Source organism: Nelumbo nucifera, chromosome 1 (assembly GCF_055504915.1).
Source record: "Nelumbo nucifera cultivar China Antique chromosome 1, China Antique-T2T, whole genome shotgun sequence".
Taxonomy (NCBI): Eukaryota; Viridiplantae; Streptophyta; class Magnoliopsida; order Proteales; family Nelumbonaceae; genus Nelumbo; species Nelumbo nucifera.
In genome coordinates this window covers 107,726,520-107,750,732 of record NC_142649.1, presented here as the reverse complement: position 1 = coordinate 107,750,732, position 24,213 = coordinate 107,726,520, and the positions used below count along the sequence as shown (strand labels likewise).

Sequence of the window (24,213 nt, the reverse complement as noted above, 5' to 3'; positions counted from 1 at the left end):
CTCTGTAATTATTTGGCCCATGCACATTTGTTAGTACCCATATAAAGCCATCTTCCACCATCCTGAATTTTAGGGATATGGTGAAGTTTCCTATCAACTCCTCTATTGGTTCTACGAAATCCTCCCTCTACAAAGTTACTATTCCCCCCGAATTTCCCCACGAGGGAGCTGAACACCATCTCACCCCTCTTACTTTTCAAATCTCTCTGACCCACCTCCTATCCAGTTCAGCTATTTTGGTCTCTTGTAGCTTCACAATATCAGGTCTTTCTCTCCTAAGTAACTCCTTAATCAATCTCCTTTTTCTAGCACTGCCCGAACCCCTCACATTCCAACTGATTATCTTCATTAACCTGAAGGGATGAGAGATTCATTGTATGGACGCCCAAAGGTTGTGGAATAAGGGGGCGAATTTCAAAAATTTTTCTCTCCCTTCAACTGGGTATCGCATTCCCTATTTAGAAAATCATATTTTCAAGGATCATTCTTGAACCATAAACTGAACCAGATTTGAACCAAAAGGAGTAGGAGAGGATTATACCTGATACGGAGAAACAGTATCCCCTAACGAAGGTGTTCACACCCAAGGAAGGATCTAAAGACTGCTCCCACTGAAGATGGCGCAGTGCAGGATGGAGCAAAATCAGCAGTGTTCTTCTCCAAGAACTCTGTCCTTCGCAAGAAATAGCAGGATGGCACGTGAGCACAGCTTCCTATCAATTCTTCCTCCAAGAACTGATGTCAAGATCGAATCTTGACTTCTTCCACAACTGGAGATCGAACTAGCAAACAGGGCTGCAAGAACAGGGAGGCGGCAAGAAAGAATTCTACAGGGTTGCTTAATTCTTTCTTCTGTGATTTCAGATCTCAAGAAGATGATTCTGTGGCTGCCGCCCCCTCCTTCTTTTGTTAACCCAAAAGGATCAGCTCCTAATCCAATTAGGAGCTGCTTATCCAAATCATATTTGGATCAGCCCTCTCTTTAGGTGATAAGGATAAACCCTTATCTTATCTGTAGATCAGATTAGCTTTCTCCTAATCTCATTAGGAGGTTTCTAGATCTGAATCACATTTAGATCTGGACTCTCTGAGTGGATAGGGTCAAGACCCTATCCTATCTGCTAATCCATCTCAGAATTCGCCCCATAATTAACTAATTAAATAGCCCAGTTCGAAATGGGCTTTAGGCCCATTAAGCTTATGTGCTCACTTAACCTTCCTAACTGCTGCCCAGTTGTGCTTCCTTGTATGGCGTGGGACCCAATCATTGATCTACACATCAGCCACATGGGTTCGGCCCAACCTTTGTTACAAGGCCTGGCCGAATACACTGTCATGGACAGTGCACCCCCCTGAAACCCATCAAATGGGCTCTATGGGCCCAACACTTACCCTAAGTGGTCCCTGGGCCAAGCCACCTTGTAACACCCAAGGACTGTGGGCAGATGCAAGATTAGCCCATCAGGCATTATCCTCAATGGTCTTATACTTAACCTCTCAGCCCATAATGATCATACACTGCCCGACAAGAGAGGACCTCTCCCTCGGCTGCAAGGAACAGTGTTGCACTCTCTACTTATATGGATCCCGGGAATTAAAACCTTCTTGCAAACATTTTAGAAACCATAATATATATACTTTTATATCTCATATAAAATATACTTTGCAAAACAAATCTCAACGGTTGAAATCGGCTATCGGCAGCCTTGGTTTCCATCAGTGAGAGTGCATCCCCGATCATTACCTTTGTCCGACAAAGGGGCTGATTCTGTCACTATGATCACCCACTCAGATGAATTCTCAGACTGTCCTAACATACCCAGGTTTTGACCCCCGCTAAGGATCTCACTGATTGGTACATCAAAGACAGCCCAATCCGACACCTAGTGCAGTATCATAATCGAGTCTAGGGGTCGGGTGTAACTTTCCAGTTTTGCCCATCAATCTTCAAGGTCTAGGGCAATACTGGAAATCTGGTCCAGTTCAAAGATTCAATCAATCCTACACTGTATGTGCCTAGGGTCTCACCTTGGCAGCTGAGACAGGCCACCCCAACCGACTTGGTGGCACCAAAGTGTCAACCTTATCAGGATAGGTCTCCCCAGACCGACCCACTGGCTGTGAACATTCTAAACTAACATGAGTCTCATTAGGTGTCCAGTTTAAGGGTATTACACAGAAACATACCAAGGGAACATGAATCAAATATGCACTTTTATTCATTTACAATAAACTCATAAAGTACATCATTCTGATTGAAGCTAAGGGCATACAAAACTGTCTAACATAACCTTCATGATTTAAGCCCTCCAAGACACTATCTTCCCCTCATTTAGAAACTTTTTTCCTTCCCCTCTTCCACTGAATTTGATATCCCCTTCAATGTCCAAAATTAGTCTCTCTACTTCAGACTTCTTTTTCCTACCCTTATTACCCACTAACTTTCTAGACGACCCTTTATTTCCTGTTTCCTGCCCCAATCTGTTGGGGCTTGCATCTGATTTAGGTTTTTTTGGGGTCTCCTCTATCATTTCCTCTTTCTGTTTATATTCCTCCAACAGTGTACAAATCTGCTCCCAAATCCGTTACAGTTCCTCCTGTTTCCTTTCTATTAAACAATCCCCCTTCTCAGTTCGACTTCCAACACTATCATTCATCACTCCCCTGCTGCCACTTGGTTGGTCTGGTTGAGATTCCAGGATATCTGTTATAGGCATAGAATCCAGATTAGTATCTAAAAACAAATGGACAGGCTTACCTGAAGGTAGCAGAGGTGATTGCAATGGGACCACATGTTAGGTATCAACTCTTGAAGTCAAGACCAGACCCATTCCTTGTTCCTGACTTAGCTGTGGAGGTGAACTAGGTTCAACCAAGACTTTTTCACCCCCTACAGTCAAAGATGCCTCACTAGTCTTTCCCTCTACGTGAATCCTTAGGTAAGGTGCAAGATCTGCTTCCTGTCTCTCTGGCCCGATGTCCTGAATAGGCTGTGAAAATGGAGTAGACTCGTTTATTGGCGGAGATGTAATCTGCTAGACCTCTTCAAGTGTTTCCAACACCATTTGTTTTTTGTATGGAAATCCTGGACTGGAAGATATCTGTTCGCTGTTGTTTGTCATTGCCAAAATCTTGTGGATCCATTTCCTCTTCTGGAAATAAAAGTTATGTTAGAGTCATTTAGAGAAGGGTATTTTAGTCTTTTCCCTTTATGTATTGTGTTGGTTGTACGTCTCCTCACATGCAGGGGCGTTTCAGTCTTTTGTATCTTATTTTTTTCAATTGCTAAGTATATGGTCGACTGGGTTAGACGAAGAGACTAACCAGTTCGACACTTTCTCCCCTTCTTCTTTCTTCTTTCTCTCTCTTCTCTTCTCTATTCGGCTGAACACTTTCATAGTATCAGAGCACCAGTATTAAAAGCAGACTGCAACCTTCTGTCTTCTCCTTCTTCTTTATTTTCTTGTTTTTTTTTTTCCTGAGTGTGAGAAATCTGGATTAGAGAAGAAGAAACCCATGTCTCTACGACAACATCTAGAGGTTCGTGACAGTAGGGTTTATGTTTCTGCAATAATACCTAAGGTTTCACGACAGTAAGGGTTCTGCGGCAACTCTTTTTTATGGTGTGAGAAATCTGGGTTAGAGGACTGTGAAGTAACCCAGATTTCTGGTTCTGGTGACAGTAGGCAATTACAGCAGTTTGAGTGAACAAGAAATCCAAGGTTTTGTCTGTGTGTGTGACTGCTATCACTATATGTGACAGCTATGGTGGTCGAGTAGGTGTAGTGGTTGTGGTCTGACCCTCTAATGAGCAGTTTCAAGAGGGATTCTGGGTGTTTTTAAATTTGCCTGTGTACTAATCAGTGGTGTTCAAAGTGGTCGAATGCATGCTAGGGCAAGCTAGTAGTGACTTTAAGTGTGTTGGTGTGGAAGTAGAAGGACAGTAATGCTGTAGCTGAATTTGTTTTTTTTTGTGACCAGCTTCGCAGAGTGATATGGTGTCTGTGGGTGATTCTTGTGGTGACCAGAAATCGAGTGTGATGATATTCCCTAATTTTTTAAGTGTACAAATGACATCCATCAAACTCAATGGTGAAAACTTTGTTCCGTGGGCCAAGTCGGTGGAAGTGTTCCCTTTGACATCCATCCCTCGGATGTTAAAATTCAGCAACAACAAAGGGAACAACTTGATGTTACGCGGTTCTTGGTGGGACTGAAAGTAGAGTATGAATTGGTCAGGGCACAGATATTGGGAGGATTTGCTCTCCCGACTCTCGAAGAAGTGTTTGCCCATCTCTGTAGGATATCTCTTAGCCCCTCAGAGAGTAACATAACTTTCGAAAGATCAGCACTGGTTAGTACTTGAGGTGGTTCTTATGGGCAGAGAGGAGGTGGCCGTATAGTTAAGGGGGGCCGTGTCAGAGGAAGGGGGAGCATAACAAGGAAGTGCACACATTGTGGAAGAGGACGCACAATTAATTTTTGTTATGATTTACATGGCCCACCATCCACATGGGCTAATCATGCAGCTGTTGGTGGTGGTGAAGTCAGTGATACTCAACCAGTTGATCCAGTATGTTCTATAGTCACAACTACTTCTGGGAGGGAGATGATGAGCATTCCCAGAGAGGAGTATGAGAGATTTCTTTAGGCCACTGCACACCAAAACACTGCCACCCTTACTCATTCAGGTATAGCTTGCCTAGCATCCAAACCTTCACCCTAGATAATTGACTTTGGAGCCTCTAATCACATGACCGGGACTCCAGGTGTGTTTTCCTCCCTTTCTCCAACCTTTACATCAAATAATGTTACCCTTGCTAATGGATCTACATCCCCCATCTACGGTGTTGGTAATGTTACCACTGCATCTCTACCTTTGTCTTCTGTCTTATATGTTCCCAAGTTTCCTTTTAATCTTATGTCTGTTAAAGCAAATCTCTCAATTGTCTATCACATTTTACCCTTCCTCTTGTGTCTTTCAGGATCTAACGACGGGGAAGAAGATTGGTAGAGGGCATGAAGCTGGCAGATTGTATTATCTTGACGGTGGAGGCTCTACAGTTGCGCTTCAAACCTCCTTGATTCCTCTTCAATGGCATTGTAGACTCGGCCATCCATCTCTTAAAGCTCTCGAGCTGCTTGTTCCATCATTGAGTAGTCTGTCATCTTTGCAGCGTGGGTCATGTCAGTATGGGAAACACCATCGGGTTTCCTTTAGTTCTAGAGTTGATAGTTGTATGTTGAGTCCTTTTGAGTTAGTTCATTTGGATGTTTGGGGTCCAATTAGAATTGAATCGTACAATGGTTACAAATATTTTGTAATTTTTGTTGATGACTATTCTAGAATGACATGGCTTTATTTAATGAAAGAAAGAAGTGAACTATTTTCCAGTTTCCAAAAATATCATGCTGAAGTGCATACACAATTTGGTGTTTCACTTAAAATTCTTCGTTCTGACAATGGTAGAGAGTATTTTCTTTCTTCCTTTCAGCAATACCTGGAACAACATGGTATAATTCATCAGACCTCTTGTGCGCACACTCAGCAAAATGGGGTAGCTAAGAGAAAGAATAGACATCTACTTGAAACAGCTCGGTCTTTTCTTCATCATATGAATGCTCCTAAACGATTCTGGAGTGATGCAGTCCTTACTGCTTGTTTTCTCATTAATCGCATGCCCACGTTCGTTCTTGATTGTCGTTCTTCATTCTCTATCTTGTTTCCTACTTTGTCTCCATTTCCCTTGACACCCAGAATCTTTGGGTGTGTGTGCTTTGTTCTGAATCTTGGTCATGGTTTAGACAAGTTGGATGCTCGCTCTATTAAATGTATCTTCCTTGGCTACTCTAGGACCCAGAAAGGGCATAAATGTTACAATCCTATTACCAGGAAATCCTTTGTTTGTCTTGATGTTACATTTTTTGAATCAGTGCCTTACTTCTCAGGTTCTGATACATACTCTTTGCCTACGGAGGTTCTCTTCCTCTTCCGGTTGACGATTCCATTTCGGTGGTTCCTCTTGTGCTTGGGTCTTCCCCGGTTCTGTTACAGGAGCGTCCTGACAGACCACCAATTCGTCAAGTGTATACTCATCGTCAAAGGCCAGCACTTCCACCACCTTCTACTCTGGCGGCAGATCAGCCTCTTCCACTTCTAACTTGGCTTTTGATCTTGATCTTCCTATTGCATTGCGGAAAGGTAAATGTAGTTGCACACTTCACCCCATATCCAATTATGTTTTTGTATCTCACCTTTCTGCTTCTCATCGCCAGTTTATTACTTTGTTGTCCTTTGTATCCATTCCTAAGGATGTTCAGGAGGCTCTTACATCGCTAGGGTGGCGGAAGGCCATGGAAGAGGAACTCTTTGCTCTTCATCACAATCAGACATGGGAACTCACCCCTCGCCCCCTAGGTAAGCATGTTGTTGGTTGTAAATGGGTGTATGCTGTCAAGTATCTACCAGATGGAATAGTGGAACGCCTGAAAGCTTGTTTAGTTGCAAAAGGGTATTCTCAACTTTATGGTGTAGACTATGTTGAAACCTTCTCTCCAATTGCAAAGATTGGCTCCATCTGCGTGTTAATTTCCTTAGCTGTCATGCATGATTGGCCTTTATTTCAGCTTGATATTAAAAATGCCTTTCTTCATGGCGATCTTCTAGAGGAGGTGTACATGGAGCAACCGCTGGGGTTTGTTGCTCAGGGGGAGGATAGTAAGGTGTGTAAGTTCAAGAAGGCAATTTATGGGCTTAAATAGTCTCCCTGTGCTTGGTTTGGAAAATTTAGTGAGGTGGTGAAGGAGTTTGGAATGAGACAATGTCAAGTTGATCATTCAGTATTTAGCTATGACTCCGTGGTCGGGAAGATCTTGCTGGTAGTTTATGTGGATGACATAGTCATAACTGGTAGTGATAAAGTTGGGATTGACAGATTGAAGACCTTCCTACAAGATCACTTTCAAACAAAAGATCTTGGGAAGTTGAAGTATTTCCTGAGTATAGAAGTTGCTAGATCAAAGCAGGACATAAACCTCTATCAGTGGAAATATGTACTTGATTTGTTGGAAGAAACAAGGTTACTAGGTGCTAAACCAACTGAAACCCCCATGGAGCTGAATGTGAAGTTGGGAAGTGACACAGGTGAATTGTTTGATAATCCTGGAAAGTATAGAAGGTTAGTGGGGAAACTGAATTTTCTAACTATCACTAGGCCTGATATCTCATTTGTTGCCAGTATGGTAAGTCAGTTTATGCAGAGTCCTCGGGTACCTCACTGTGATGCAGTTCTTAGGATTGTGCGGTATTTGAAAGGGGCTCCAGGTCGTGGTTTACTGTATTAGACAGTGGTAATCTTGAAATAGTTGGATACATTGACGCAGACTGGACTGGATCTGTATCAGACAGAAGATCCACCACAGGTTACTGCACCTTTCTCGGAGGAAATCTTGTGACTTGGAAGAGCAAGAAGTAGGCAGTGGTAGCAAGAAGCAGTGCAGAAGCAGAATACAGGGCCATGGCACACACTGCATGTGAACTAGTGTGGTTGAAGAATCTATTGCAGGAAATCGGGTTCTCAGTAAGCAAACCCATGAAGTTATATTGTGACAATCAGGCTGCAATTCACATCTCATCCAACCCAGTTTTCCATGAGAGAACTAAACACATAGAGGTAGATTGTCACTTTGTAAGGGAAAAGGTCATCAATGGTGTGATAAAGACAGAGCATGTAAGAACAGGTGATCAACGGGAAGATCTGTTCACAAAAGGGTTGAGTTCAGGGAGAGTGAGCTACATATGTAACAAGCTGGGATTATATGATGTATATTCTCTAGCTTGAGGGGGAGTGTTAGAGTCAGTTAGAGAAGGGTATTTTAGTCTTTTTCCTTTATGTATTGTGTTGGCTGTATGTCTCCTCGCATGCAGGGGCATTTCAGTCTTTTGTATCTTATTTTTTTTAAATGCTAAGTATATGGTCGACTGGGTTAGATGAAGAGACTAACCAGTTCGACACTTTCTCCCCTTCCTTCTTCTTCTTTCTTCTTTCTCTCTCTTCTCTTCTCTTTTCGGCTGAACACTTTCAAGTTCAACGTTTACGCTTCCCTCCTCCAAGATATGTTTTGGTTTTTGGAGGTCAATACTTCCCAGATGGATGATCCTGTGCAGATCGATCTAGCTTCTTTGATGGGATCCACTGTAAGGAGCTGGACACCTTTGCAGAACTGTTTGAGTGAAAGGAGGAGCTCGAGGAAGACGATGGTAGACCTTGTTTGCTGTCTACCTGAGGTGTTCCTCTTGTCACTTGCTCCTTTAAGTCCTCATGTGCCAACTTAATTCTTGGGTCAATTGATTTTGGCCCACTTAACTTAGATTTGGGCCTATTGGGCCCAGGATTAGAAGATGAATTTGAATTTTGGCCTGCTGGGTCTGCCACCATAAAGTTTCCTGATTCTAACAAGACCCCAGCCTGACCCAATGGTTTACCTCCCCCAATCTGTGGTTCAATCTGTGCTGCCACCGGGCCCTTCCCCTCACTCAAGCCATTCAAAATATTTTGCTTGGCGCCACAAGTCTACCTGAGCAAAGGTCCTGTTGGTTGTCATACCCTTACCTTGTATCACACATCTCCTATTAATCTCCTGACCCAATTCTTTTGGGCTGCATAAAAGGTTGTGTTTCCATTTTGGTGAAATTTCCCTGTTTCTTCTTTTCAACCAACTCCAATCTGCCATGTAACTCCATTTCCTCCGCCTTTTCATCTTCCTTCTGCCTGGCCTCCCTCCAAAGGATAGCTTCAATGGAGGACACTAACCAAACTGGTAAAAACAATCCGTCCACAGCTATGGTCACCTTCCTTGGTTTATCTTCTGGTTTTACTCCACCCAGTAGAATGGATGTACTTCGCAGGTCTCCCCAAAATACACCATCAAGGCGAGCTCCACACAGCAAAGCAATTGAGTTTGCTGTCTCTTGAATCCCTAGATGGAATGGCAACCCAATCACTCGGACAGTAACATTATCTTCCACTGAGAATACTTTTGAATTTGAAGATGAAGACCATTTAAAGACTGAGAAGGTCCCCAGGGCATCTTGGATACATAAGGCTTCAACATTTACCTGGTTTTCAAGAGGGTCTAGAACTGCCTTAGCAAGATCAAACGGAGTTAAAATAAAGGTGCTCCTTAGCTCCAGTTTGTACTTCAATAGTTCTGCAACTTTCCACCAATCTGTCATCACCAACCACTAGCATTCTTTCCCATTTTCCTGTTGTCCCATCTGCTACCAAGGAAGGATCCCTCCTATTGTTTGCCATGGCTATAAATTTCTTTTTTGGTTCCTCTTCCTTACACAGGATCTGGCTGCTAACTTCTGGTCTTTGTCCACTTCATCAATTTCCAACAACTCTTTTTTCTTTAACTCTCTTCTATTTAGGAAATTTGTTAGTATACCAGCTATCCCTATCCATCCTTGACCATTCTTCCCTTGAGGGAAACAAACCATTTGCTTCCTTCCTTTAGAGAAATATTCAGTAAGAGATATGAATGCACCTTTTGCATTCCTCTTGTTCTCCATCACATACCTCCTACCTGTCTCTGAGAAGTTTTCTTTCCATTTTATCTGCTTCCCTTTAGCTGCTGTATCAGGGACAAACTTTTTCACCCAGTCAATCATCTCTGAGCCTTCCACAAGAATTGCGACCATCTTCTGTTCTCTTATTTTCAGACTCAGTCTTCCTTTGATCCATATTTCTTCAAAGAGGAGATCTTTAGCCTCTACCCTCAGGGCTGACCTCCATTTTGCTTTCTCTTCAAAGCCTCTCTCCATTATACACTCATTTGGTATTAGGAGGTTCCAAGAAATGGCATAAGTGATTATTGAGTGTTTTATTTAAAAATTTGATCAACCATAAAGGATGCTTGTTTTTCAGATCTTTGTCTTTCTTTGTGAACCACTTATATCATCAGAAGCTTCTAGTGAGTGCTTTATCTGCTTCCAATCAAACAACTTGATATGAGTCAATAGATGCTTCTACATGCACCTGGATACCCCACTAACCATTTATGATAACCAGATAACTGTACATTCCTAGTCTTCCATTGTTGGATATGATACTGGATACTGCATGATACTTCTAGGTGAACTTTATAACATAGTCACTTTTAAATTATGTAAAATGATATGTTTTAACAAATTATGGTATAAAAAGATCTACACGTGTTAGAAATTTAATTAAATTTGGCAAGGCACAAGTCTTGAAAAGTGACATTTAGCTTCAAAAACTAGATATAAAGATATGGTATAAGCATATTTCGTAGGATATCCAAACCTATATCCGTATATCCAAGATTCTAGGAAATGGAGGCTCATAAACCTGTTTCCCATATCTGTGTCCATGTATCTATGCATCATAGCTGACTATATTGTCAGCCTTCAATATCCAGTTAAGGCCTTAAATTAGATCTAAACACCCTCTCACCAGTGCTATTATTTTTCTCTGTTGCACCAGTTCAAATTATCTGATTTTTCACTGTTTATTGCCTTGTGGAGTTGTCTTATCACAATGCTGACAACAAAATAGAACCACAGAGTAAAGCTAACGTGCTGTGGACCAAAATTTGATCTTTGTTTTCATGCATTTGTTTTGGTTGGGCCCAATTTTCCTGTTGAAGTTCAAATAATTGATTTCAACAGATTGAATAGTAATAATAAGCATAGATGCACTAGCTGTCAGCATCATAATGGAGCTATCTCTAGGTCACCTTAATCGTGCTTTTGGAGTGATTCTGTTAGATATTACAAAGCAAGAAAGGAATACAACTTAGTTTATTTTCAAAAAATAAAAACAAAATATTGTGTGAAGTTTTAGTGAATAATGATGTAAAAGTGTAAATGGATATTAGATGACTATGGATAAAACTTTACTAACATATTTAAAATATAAATAAAGTTCATCACCTCTGCTGGTCCTCACTATCAGTGGTGTTGGGAGGGGTGGACCAGATATGTACCCAACCTCCAGCAATTTCTTTTATTAAGTAAATCAGAATTCATAAGTAAATCAAACAAGGTTTACAATAGACTCCACACTCAAGAGTTGGTCCCACTTTATGGCAAATAGAAAAAAAATTTAAAGCCAATTACAACTCAGCCCACAATAGTTCTTCCCTATTAACCCCTTGTTTTTCTAGTATATTAGCCATGCCATTTTCTGATCTTGGCAGCCAATGAACTTTTACTTGAATGTCCCTCATAAGCTATTTGAATCTGGTCAATTAATTCTTGAAAGACCACAAGATTCCTTCATTTTTCACCCAGCATAATACCATCTTAGAATCCCCTTCATCTATAAAGTTTCTTGCCAGCTCCATTCCTTGTATTGCCAACAATTCAGCTCTAATAGGGTTTCCAGCTCCTATTGGGCTGGAGAATAAGGCCCTGTTTGGCGCGTCTTTCCGCACGGTCTGTCGGCTATTTACAAGCCTGGCAGACCACGATTCGGTCTTTTCCTGTTTGGTTCGCAGTAGATCTAACTGCCAAAATCTGGTGCGCCAAAAAGGCACGAGAAGCTCAAACGGGCGATTTTCGGGAATCTCCAAATGGAGCTTTTGCATTTTTTTTTTTTTTTTTTCTATTCGTCTTCGCGCGAAAAGACACACCTTAATCAAATGGGCTTCAGGCTGTTCAGATTTTAATACAAGAACTCAATGTGTCTTTTGACTGTCAGAGCTACTAGAAGATCTTCCCAAAAAGACTTGCCAAACAGCCCCTAAGGCTCTTACTACAACTCTTTCATTCCTAAAAATACCCCCCACTCCAGAGGGCCCCGGATTGGCCATACTACCACCATCAAACTTAAGTCCTCCTTGCTTCTCTACTGTTCCTTGAAGATTCTACCATTCCATTCCTCCCAAATTTCCCAAATAACTGCTGCCATTGTGCATCTCCATTCTTTCCCTTTTCTTTGGCCAAAAATAGGTTGAGGATGCAAACAAGCTAGTACATCAAAGGGTTGGTTACATCCACAACCAAACAAGGAGAAAAACTAACCAATGGGACAGGAGATTAACAAATGGTAACAAGTTTCACCACTAGCTTTGCAGAGAGTGCACTAATGGGATAACCACCAATTAGGTCTACTTGTCTAAAGGATATCCAGAGTGTTGATTTCCACAATCTCTGGCAACTTTTGCACAAAGTTGCTGCTCAGATTCAAACCCACATTTAAAATACAAGGGATCAAATTTATTTGTTTATTATTTATCTATTTCATGTGTGTATTGCTGTAGGGCTGTCAACAGATTGGGTTTGGTCAAAGTCAAGATTGACCTCGTCCCAAACTGATAAAAATATACCTAGACTCGGTTCTGATCCAGGCCCTACAAGGTCTAAGTAATAGACTCAGAACCAGCACTATTATTTAATTGGTTTGTTTGCTAATTCTCTTTCTCTCTTTTCTAAAAAAGATCTTATATATCCCTGATAAAAGGACAATATTGAAAGATCATATGAAAATCATTACAGGTAAGCCATGGGAAACATATATAAAACTAGTCTGGGTCTAATATGTTTGGAACTTAGCATATATATATATAATGTAGGTATGTATATGTGTATACATAATTGGTCTGGGTAAAACCAGTCCCAACTATTATAATTGGGACTCGAAATGCAGGCAGGAGTTCTGTGCAATAGGGTCAGTCAGGTCAACTCAACCCACTGACATCCCTATGCGTGTATATGTGTGTTTCGGGGGGGGGGGGGGTTGGATGAACCACTTGGAGGTCCAATGAAGCCTGGTCACAGTGGTCAAAATATGCAATTTTGCATTCAATCATCTAGTTATAAGGTGTTTTAGCAGTCTAGTGAAGTTCTTTTTTCCCTTTTTTTTCTCAAAGGGGTATCTTCGGTTGTGTTCTTTTGGCCCATCAAATTTCTCTGGAATGTTAATGTAATCTGAAGTGCTATACTCGAAGTAGCAAGAAAGAAAAGAGAATGACAGAAAAGAATAGAATGTCGAACTGTACTAGCCAGTCGACCAGTTCTTTATTTATAGATGAATATAGTACAAGGTACAAGAAATTACTGGGATGCCCCTGATTAGTGATGGGACACCCAGATGACTTAAATCATTAAATAGGATTAGGCCCATTAACACAAGCCCAGTTACAAGATAAGTTAAACATAAGAATGGGCTAATAAGAACACTTATCAGCCGAACATAACTCTAACATTCTAACACTCCCCTTCAAGCTAAGCATAGATATCAATCATGTTTAGCTTGCCAAGTATGTCCCTGAACTTCGTTGATGCCAGCCCTTTAGTTAATACATCTGCAATCTGCATCTCTGATGGAGTATAAGGCACACAGAGTTCTCCTGAAATAATTCTCTCTCTGACAAAGTGTCGATCAATTTCAATATGTTTTGTCCTGTCATGCTGCACAGGATTGTTGGCAATGTTGATAGCAGCTTTATTATCACAGTACAACTTGAGAGGACTATCTGTCTTGATACCAAGCTCATTAAGGAGAGTCTTGAGCCATAAGAGTTCAGCAACCCCGTGTGCCATAGCTCGGTATTCTGCTTCTGCACTTGATCTAGCCACAACATTCTGCTTCTTACTGCGCCATGTGACTAGGTTTCCTCCCAAGAATGTACAGTAACCTGAGGTTGATTTTCTGTCTCCAACAGACCCAGCCCAATCAGCATCAGTGTAGGCTTCAATTTCAAGTCTGCTGTTTTTTCTGAATAAAATTCCTTTCCCTGGGCAAGTCTTCAAGTATCTGAGGATTCTTTCCACTGCTCTCATATGAGGGGTCTTTGGTGAGTGCATGAATTGACTGACAACATGTACTGCATAGGCAATGTCTGGCCGAGTAAGGGATAAGTATATCAGTTTTCCTACCAATTTTTGGTACCTTTCCTTATCACAGTATTCCTCACCCATTGATTCTTGTAATCCATGGCTTGGTTCTATTGGAGTGTCTGCTGGCCTGCACCCCATCATGCCTGTTTCCTCTAGGAGATCTAGCACATACTTTCTTTGACATATGTAGATTCCTTCTCTTGATCTAGCAACTTCAATTCCAAGAAAGTATCTCAGATTTCCCAGGTCTTTGATCTCAAATTCTGAAGCTAAGAACTCCTTCAGCCTCTTCATCTCTCTCACATCATTTCCAGTAATCACCATATCATCCACATACACAATGAGTGCTGTAAGTTTGTCATCCTGTCTCCTTGTAAACAATGTATGATCTGCACTGCTTTGAGTGTACCCTACTTTCTTCATGGCCAAACAAAGTCTCTCAAACCATGCCCGGGGAGATTGCTTCAAACCATATAATGCTTTCCTTAGTTTACATACCTTCTTTCCAACATCATATCCAGGTGGGGGTTCCATGAACACCTCTTCATGAAGATCACCATTTAGGAAGGCATTCTTCACATCCAGCTGATGAAGTTCCCAAGAGAATTTTGCTGCTAGTGACAGTAGAACCCTGATTGTGTTGAGCTTTGCTACTGGGGCAAAGGTTTCCTTGTAGTCAATTCCTTCCTTTTGTGTAAACCCCTTTGCCACGAGTCTGGCCTTGTACCTCTCAACTAACCCATCTTCCCTGTGCTTTACTGTGAATACCCACTTGCACCCAACAGTGCCTTTCCCTTCTGGCAGGTCCACCAATTCCCATGTCCTTGCTTTCATTAGGGCTTTCATCTCCTCATTCATGGCTTCTTTCCACCTTGGATCAGATGCCGCCTCTGAATACCTGGAAGGGACACATACAGAGGAAAGAGCAGACACAAAGGACTGATAGGCAGGGGATAAGTGTGAGTAAAAAACATAATCGGCTATGGGATGCCGAGTGGTACAAGAACGAACAGGCTTACGGAGAGCAATAGGAAGATCCAAATCTGAATTGAGTGAATCAGAATTACCTTGGATTGCAGAGACAGATTGATCTGAGTTCAACTGGTTGCAATCATGAGGTTGAGGGGCCTTCTTCCTTCTACTGTATGTAAGTATCTCTTTCTCTTGTTTACTGGAACCTTCAGAAGTATCAGCCGAATCTGGAGAAGCAACTGGCACAGTGGAAGTCTCACTAGGTTGACCTGGAATGTTATAGCTAGTAGTAGTGGAAGGTGCTGAAATGGGAACAAAAAAGAAGGGAGAATGAGAATCCTCTTCCAACCCACTACTCTCCCCCTGAAGAGGATTCTGAGAAGACCCGAAATAGGATTGAGACTCAAAAAAGGCTACATCCCTGGTGACATATTTTTTCTTGGAGACAGGATCATAACACTTATACCCCTTCTGCGTAGGAGAGTACCCCAAAAATATTCCCTTTGTAGCCTTAGGATCCAGCTTGGTCTTCTTTGGATCTTTCACATGTATGAAGCATGTACAACCAAAAACCCGCGGGGGAAGAGGAAATTCTGGAAGAGTGGGACACAAAACAGAGAAAGGGGTCTTCATACCCAGTACCTTAGATGGCATCCGATTTATTAGGTATGATGCAGTGAGAACAGCTTAAGACCAATATTGCTTGGGCACATTGTGCTGGAAAAGAAGGGCTCGAGCTGTCTCCAATAGATGTCTGTTCTTGCGCTCAGCGACCCCATTTTGCTGAGGGGTGTAAGCACACGATGATTGATGTAACATGCCTGCATCTTCCATGAATGAGTTCAGGGATCTTTCAAAGTATTCAGCTGCATTGTCTGAACGGAATTGCTTGATCTTTTTATCAAATTGTGTTTCAACTATCTTGCAAAACATCATAGTTATCCGGGGAACTTCTTCACGTCCTTTCAACAGATAAATCCAAGTGCACCGAGAATAATGGTCAATAAAACTGATGAAGTAACGGAAGCCATCAATGGAAACAATGGGTGAAGGACCCCAAACATCAGAATGAACCAAGTCAAAAGGGGCTTGAATTTCATTACTAGAAATTGGATACATTGATCTACATTGTTTTGACATTTGACACACATCACAAATTAAACTCTGACTCGAAATGCCCTTACATAATTCGGGAAACAACATTGCTAAGGAAGAAAAGGACAAATGACCTAGCCTAGCATGCCACAAGTGCAGCCTAGCTATTGACTCCACACTCTCCGGACTAGTAGTAGAAGCTTGCATGGCTGAGCTGACATCTTCATCAAAGTAGTAGAGGCCCCCATACTCATGACCACTCCCAATCGTTTTCCTCGTCAATCTGTCCTGGAAGACACAATGAGAAGGAAAGAAAGTTATACTGCAGTTCAAGTTTTTTGTAAGCTTTGAAACAGACAACAGATTTGAGGTAAGACTAGGAACATGTAGGACTGATTTAAGAGAGAGATCCTTGCTTAGGTCAACCACCCCCTTTCCAGAGATGGTGGAGAGGGACCCATCAGCTACTCTCATCTTATCCTGGCCAGACAACAAATGATATGTGGAGAATAAGGAGGACATATGTGTCATATGGTCAGTGGCTCCGTAATCAATCACCCAAGAGGTAGAACTAATGGAACTAGATGCACTAAATGCAGAGGCTGTACCTGATTTGGCAAGAGAGGTGGAAGCTAAAGAATTGTTCTTCAGACGGGCTAATGCCCGACTGAGAACCTCTACCTCACTAGCTGTGAAGCCCAAAGTACTTGGTCCAGAGGAGTCGGCAGCCTGCTTTGCGGTGGAAGATGACACTGTCTGAATACTCTGTGAGTTGTCACTACTGTTGTTGGTGGCAAGATTCCCACTTGTTGTGTGGCCCTTCTGTTGCCTTTTGTCCTTTCTCAGAGCAGCTGGCTTCAGATGAGGGTACAGGACCCAACATTTCTCCTTTGTGTGTTTCTCACCACCACAATGTGTACACTTGAGGGACTTCTTGTCTGAAAATCTATTCCCCTTAGTGGAGACTAAGGCTGAATGTTCTCCAGGTTGTTCTGTTGACTGTGTCTGGGAGTCAACTTGCATCTCCTTTCTCCTTACTTCTTCATTCCTCACTAGGTAGTAGACATGGTGAAGCTCAGGTAATTCATCTCTCCCTAGAATCTGTGACCTTATACCTTCATATACAGGGTCAAGACCCGCCAGAAACTTGAAGGCTCTGCCCTCCTCAATCTGCTTATCATGCCTCTCCTTATCATTAGCATTTTCCCAATCCAAAATCAAATGGTGGTCAAGCTCTTCCCAGAGGCCTTCCAATGTTTTAAAGTAGGTTGCCACGGACATGTCTCCTTGCCTTAGGGCTGCAATGTCTTAGTTCAGCCTGTAAATTCTAGCATTGTTCTTTTTCTGGCCATATGTCTTAGATACTTTCTCCCAAATTTTAGCAGCTGTGGGGAAGTGATGAACAGTTTTGGCCACCCTAGGAGTCATAGAGGCCAGCAACCAAGACATGACTGTGGCATTTTCCTTACGCCACACGGTGTATTCAGGACTGCCAATTTCTGGTTGTTTCTTGTCTCCATCCAAATAGCCTGTGAGGTCACGAGAGGTAATGAACAACATTGCTGAGACAGACCACTCTCTGAAGTTATACTCATCTAGCAGCACACTTGTAATCTGCAAGCTGTGCAGATTAGGGTTTTCCAGGTTTGAGGACCTTGTAACAGGTCTGTTATCTCTAGAGGAAACTTCACCGGATAGTGAGGACATCTTGACTTCAGTCCAGGAGTTGTTCACAGTGCTGTAGTTGATTCTGTTTAGGACTGGCCGAAGTGGTTACAGTGTTCACCGTGCTGGTAGAAGTGTTCACAGTTCGGGTACTGAACCAGTTCAGTACTGATAACCGAAGTAGCAAGTACAGGGCTGCTAACTGAACCAATTCACAGTGCTGTTTAGGACTGGCCGAAGTAGCAAGTACAGGGCTGTAGCTGAACCAGTTCACAGTGCTAGTAACTGAAGTTACTTCAGTTAGGGCTTGTTGTGCAACTTGAAGTAACTGTGCAGTGCAGTAACTGAAGTTCACAAAGTAGGACTGATAACCAACCTGAAGAGAATCTGTAACTGAAGTTACCACAGTTCTGCCCAAGTCTTGCTGGGGCACGAAGCTGCAACTGTAGAGAAGGCTAAGTCTTTACCACTTGTTCTGTGCAAGTCTTGCTGGAGCACGAAGCTGCAACTGTAGAGGAAGCTCTCCCTCTTTCGGCTAGTGCTAGGACTGCTGAAATCAGTCCTCAACTAGGTCTGTCCTATACAGACCTCTCTTAGTAGCCCAATAGCTACTCTTTGCTGGAGATAATCTAGTAGGACATCTACTTCTGGGTCTTACTTCTCTTGAGTCCTACAACCAAGAGAAACCCTAGGTTCGAACTTGCTTTACTCTCTTACATTCCTAGGTCTTCACTGCAACAACCCAGAAAAGGAAGAGAGAAGATGAAAAGACAGCAAGAGAAGAGAGTGCGCCTGCTGAAACCAGGAAGGAGCTAATGCTCTGATACCATGTAATCTGAAGTGCTATACTCGAAGTAGCAAGAAAGAAAAGAGAATGACAGAAAAGAATAGAATGTCGAACTGTACTAGCCAGTCGACCAGTTCTTTATTTATAGATGAATATAGTACAAGGTACAAGAAATTACTGGGATGCCCCTGATTAGTGATGGGACACCCAGATGACTTAAATCATTAAACAGGATTAGGCCCATTAACACAAGCCCAGTTACAAGATAAGTTAAACATAAGAATGGGCTAATAAGAACACTTATCAGCCGAACATAACTCTAACATTCTAACAGTTAAAGTGAACAAGTCATTTACAAAGTTCTAACTTGCAAAAGAGCCTTCAAAATGCAGTATTTTTAATGAAGGCATATACTTGTAAAGAACGTAAAAATATGCAAGTGCCAAAGTATCTCATTTTGTATGATGGATATTCTGTACCAAGCTTCCTGGTTCTTGTCAATGTTTATGTACGTTAGTCTGCTTTATTGTATTTTAGAACAGCTATCTAAGATTTCCTTTTTCAATCACTAATTACTTTGCCAGTTCATTTTCAATGCTGCTGCAAAGTTGTGCTGATATTGCAACTCATCAACATGGTTGTTGTGTTCTTTTGGCCCATCAAATTTCTCTGGAATGTTAAAGTGAATAAGCCAATTACAAAGTTCTAACTAGTGCAGTACTTTTAATGAAGAAATATGCAAGTGCCAAAGTATTATTTTGGATGGTAGATTCTGTACCAAGCTTCTTGGTTCTTGTCAATGTTTATGCACTGTAGTCTGCTTTATTGTATTTAGAACAGCTATCTAAGATTTCTTTTTTCAACCACTAATTACTTTGGCAGTTCATTTTTGATGCTGCTGCAAATTTTTGTGTTGATATTGCAACTCATCGACATGGCTGTTGTGTTCTGCAACGATGCATTGCTCATTCAACTGGAGAACACCGAGAGAAGTTGGTTGCAGGAATTTCTGCCAATGGACTACTTCTTGCACAGGATGCTTTTGGGTAATAATTTGAAAAAAAAATCAATGTGAAATGTCGTTCTTTTTTTTGAATGCTGATCTATATTGGCTTTTTCCTTTTACACGAGTATGGTCTGTTTAAATGATCAAAGTATTACTATTCAAAGTTTTATCAGTCAACTTCTTTTCTGTGATGTCTATCAAAATTAATTATAAGCTTGTGTAGTGAATTCTGACGTTGGAGAATCACTGACTTAAAAATTAAAAACAAAGACCACACAAACAGGATTATGGTCTGTTTAAATGGATCAAAGGCTTTCTATCAAAGTTTTATCAGTCAACTTCTTTTCTGTGATGTGTTTCAAAATAGATTACAAGTTTGGGTAATGAAATCTGAAGTTGGGTAATCACTGATTTAAAAATTAAAAACAAAAACCACTCAAACATGATTTCCTTTTTTCAAACGTTTTTTTTTTTTCACATACACATTAGAAGTGATTGTGGGCTGGGCCGAGCCCAGGCCGGTCTTTGCACCTGTGATAAGGGCTGTAACCTGGGACTGTACAGGCCCAAGTCGGGCCAGGCCTGATTCCAGGCCTATAACTTTTATCTATAAAGACATTAAATATATAATATTTTATATTATATGCATATAGTATGTGTAGAATTATATGATTTAAAATATGAACTATATATGTCATATTATAATATTTAATATATAAAACATACAATATAACATAAAACATATAGATAAATATGTATGAATATTATATATATATATTAATAAATGTGGGCTGGGCCAGGCTAGGCCAGGTTTTGCGGGCTAGGCTGTAAATGATCACCCCTAATCTGAAATTCTACATCCTATAGATGGACAATATATAGTTCAGAAATATTACCAAATAATTTTTCTTCACTCAGTGTCATGTCACTTCTGTTTAAATTTGTAGGCATCATCTTAAATTATATTTTAATATTCTTTTGTTTTGTTTCCATGAATGTTGCAATGTTTCCTATTGAATAAATATGAGTAAAGAGTTTTTACAGTTCGGTTCTATTTTGGCAACAAAGAAAAATAAATAATGAAAAGAGAGAATTATGGCTCCATTTAAGAGTTCATGTACAGACAAGAGCTATTTGTACTTGTGCTGCAAATAACAAGATTATCAGATAGATCTTTGGTATCTTAAACCTTAGTCAACCCCCATTTTCCATTTCCTCAGAGTTGAAAATGGCACCAGAAGAATCGTCTCTGAATGCAATCTACTTTAGATTCATTCTTGAAATTGAAGCCTATAAATAATTCATTTATCTTGGCTATGTTAACAGCACTCAGCAGTCAACAATAGCTATTACAGATCATAGTGTTCTTTGCACCCTTTTCATCATTACTTCTTCATTACCTTTTACTAACCCCATCATTCTCCTATCAAAGTTAAGCTTTTCTGTCATCCAGCCCTTCTCAAATGGTGCTAGGGCTCTATTGACTACAATATGTAATATGTTCAAACTTTCAATCTCCGAAACTGGAATTTTTTATCCCTTCCCCAAATATATAAAAATATAAAACAATGCATTTGCCTTTCTGGAATGATGGTGTTCTTCCTTTTTTGTCACCTTGTTATTCACTGTTGCTGAAAAGATAAAACTGGGCTTTTGCAATCATTTTGCATCCCATATATCTACTTTCCTGTTGTCTAGAAACAGTTTGATCTTACTTATCAACTTTGAACTTTTTGTGTTTCAGAAATTATGTTGTTCAGTATGTCTTAGAGCTAAAGATCCCATCTGCTACCACCAATTTGATTTCTCAGTTTGAAGGGAATTATGTTCACCTCTCTACACAAAAGTTCAGCAGTAATGTGGTAGAAAAATGTCTTAAGGTATTTGGAGAGGAGAATAGGTCCCGTATTATTCATGAATTGCTCTCATCACCTCAATTTGAGCACTTGCTACAAGATCCATTTGCAAACTATGTCATTCAATCTGCACTACTTGTTAGCAAGGTATGTGCACCACCTGCAATTGACATAATTTTTACTAATTATTGTTTGGATTGAGATGCATATTTCTTCTATTTATATATTTTCACTGATTCTTCTTTTTAAAACTAGGGTCCTCTCCATGCTTCATTAGTTGATGCAATTCGGCCACATGCATCCATCCTACGCACCAGCCCATATTGCAAGAGGATTTTCTCACGGGCCCTATTGAAGAAATGATGTACATTCTCATGGTGGTACAAAAACTGTTGTTGTTCTTCATTATAACCAACATAATTTTGGTATGCTAGAATCTTCTATCTATGGCTATCGAATTTAGAATTTTCAACTGTAACAATCAGTTTCTGATAAGCTGAATATTACTGGACGATTCAGGTTCCATGGGCATGTCTCCCATGTGTTTTGTAGAGTGTAAAAAGAAATAAGCAATTTTGCCTTAAGTTTCTTACTTGTGGATACACGGATGTATCATTCTGTTTATTTTGATTTTGAATATCATCATCTTTCAAGAATGGAATAGGCATCAAATGAGATTGCGAAGTGTAGCTAGTCACTTTTGGTTTCAAACTGTGAAATGAATGGTATGAGAAATCATGGATGTTTCCCCAAACACTCTCTCTCCTTTTTGGATAATAAAAGAGGCCAATGTTTGATGAGATGGTGAAATCTCATATTGACAAGATGGTGATATTCCATTCCCCTCATTCTCATTTTTCCTTCATATCTATTTTCTTTTTATATTAAGATACGAGTCTTTTTAAAAGTCAAAACCAATAAAACCAACACTTTTTTATGTTTTCTAGTTCTTATCACCCTTCTAAACTTCTAACCATCCCATTTATCATCTTACTGAGCTTCTTTCCATTTTGCTAATTTTTGAAACATTCCTAATTTCTATCCTTGCTCTATTTCTAAGCCAAATATCAGAAAAAAAAGAAGCTATAAGCCACATGGTATGTTTTTGATATAAACCCTTTCAGCTACTACTATTAGTTATTGCGTGATATTAAGATAAATGCTAATTTCTTTGCATCCTACACCATTCTTCCTAATTGAAAAGAAATTATCTTCAGGTTTTGGGTGAGATTTTTACTTCAATCAATGGTTGATAATACACATGGTGGGAGTTTGAAATCCTTCAAAATTTTATTTTCAATTTTATCAGTATAAATAGACAATGTACACGGTTATTTCCCTAGCGTAAAACAAAATTAGTTTTCTGATAAACTTGACCAGGCTGTGCTGTGCCGGCCCATGTACCTGAACCCCCAGGCCTGGCACAACCCATACAATCGTGTATGCCTGGCACGGCCTGTGTTCCATCATGCTAGGCCACGGGAGGCATGATCCAATTTGCACCTCTAATAAGGGATGAGGATGGATTCTAGGCCTGAGAAGCACACTTCACGCGTGTAGCATTTGTGCGAGAACGTGATCTATTCAGAAATGATGAGCTGGTATGATCGAATAACCAATCCGGAGGCCCTAAAGGCCAACTGTTATATAAACCTCAGGGGATTCATTTTGAAACATTAAGACAATCACCACCTTAGTCCTTCAGGACCTTCGGATTACTATACAACCTAGCTACTAGCTACTACCTACCTCTCTTACAAACCGTACTTGTATAATGTAAATTAAATTCATGAGGAGATGTTTCTAATGTACAATTGGATGCCATCCTTTCAATGTATTTATATACTTTCTGTCTTTAAGGAAATATCAAAATGCAATATCAGTGCAATAGAAATGTGCAAATGTGTTCAGATAATGAGTAGCAGGATTGGATGTTGAATTGAGTTTTTGGACTTCAGGCGTATTTGTGGATGAATGTATTTTTTATTTGGTGCCCATTTGGCAGGGTGAAGCGCAGCAACTTCTGGCATTCCATGGTGGCCCTGCAACTGCTAGGACAGCCTATAAGCTATATTTGGTGAAAAAACCCAGTGAGTTCAAATTCACGGAAAACCAGTCATTTGAACTTTGAAGGGCTATCAGGCTTCAGAGTTCAGCCTCTTTAAATAGTTCATCTGGAGTGCTTCAAAGTAGCCAAACCATCGTAGTTGAATCTTCAGCTCAACCCTCCCAAATGAGCCCTTAGTTGAACAGAAGTGACCACCGGCTTGTTACACTGTTTTATTATCAGGTTCTATTTGTTAAACATGAATTAAAAGGCTGTAGAAAAACAAAGTGTTGAGTATAAGGCTTTGTTTGGAAGAGTATAAATACAAATATGTACAATGCAAAACCTTGTGTATTATATTTCTAAACCTTCTATTTACACTATTCATATTTATATTTGTACTCTTCCCAAACTGATTCTAAGGAAGAGTGCAAATATAAATATGTATAGGGCAAATATAAGATTTAGAAATGCCATTTAAAAGGTTTTGCACCAATCATATTTGTATTTGCACTCTTCCCAAATGCAAATAATAGCTAAAATGTTTCAGTTTGCAAATTTTATCCATTCGTTTCTTCATCTAGGAAGAAAAGTTTTACACTTAGAATCTAGGAAGAAAAGTTTGCAAAAGGTTTTAATTCCCGGGATCCATGTGAGTAGAGAGTGCAACACTGTACTTTGCAGCCGAGGGAGAGGTCCTCTCTTGTCGGGCAGTGTTTGATCATTATGGGCTGAGAGGTTAAGTGTAAGACCATTAAGGGTAATACCTGATGGGCTAATCTTGCATCTACCCACAGTCCTTGGGTTTTTATAAGGTGACTTGACCCAATGACCATTTAGTGTAAATGTTGGGCCCATTAAGAGTCCATGGTGATGGACTCAGGGGTTCACTGTCTCCTATAGTGAATTCTGCCAGGC

General features: G+C 40.5%; 1 protein-coding gene across 1 annotated transcript in view; it reads left to right on the top strand.

Annotated features, from left to right (window-relative positions):
* LOC104605971 (uncharacterized) overlaps positions 1-21,929 on the top strand; it is a 34,346-nt gene extending 12,417 nt beyond the window's left edge. The window contains exons 4-6 of the mRNA XM_010270942.3: positions 19,269-19,432; positions 21,137-21,395; positions 21,504-21,929. Of these exons, the coding sequence (XP_010269244.1) occupies positions 19,269-19,432; positions 21,137-21,395; positions 21,504-21,611 (531 nt within the window). The 3' untranslated portion in view covers positions 21,612-21,929. The remainder of the gene's footprint in view (positions 1-19,268; positions 19,433-21,136; positions 21,396-21,503) is intronic.
* Positions 21,930-24,213: the final 2,284 nt, after the last annotated feature.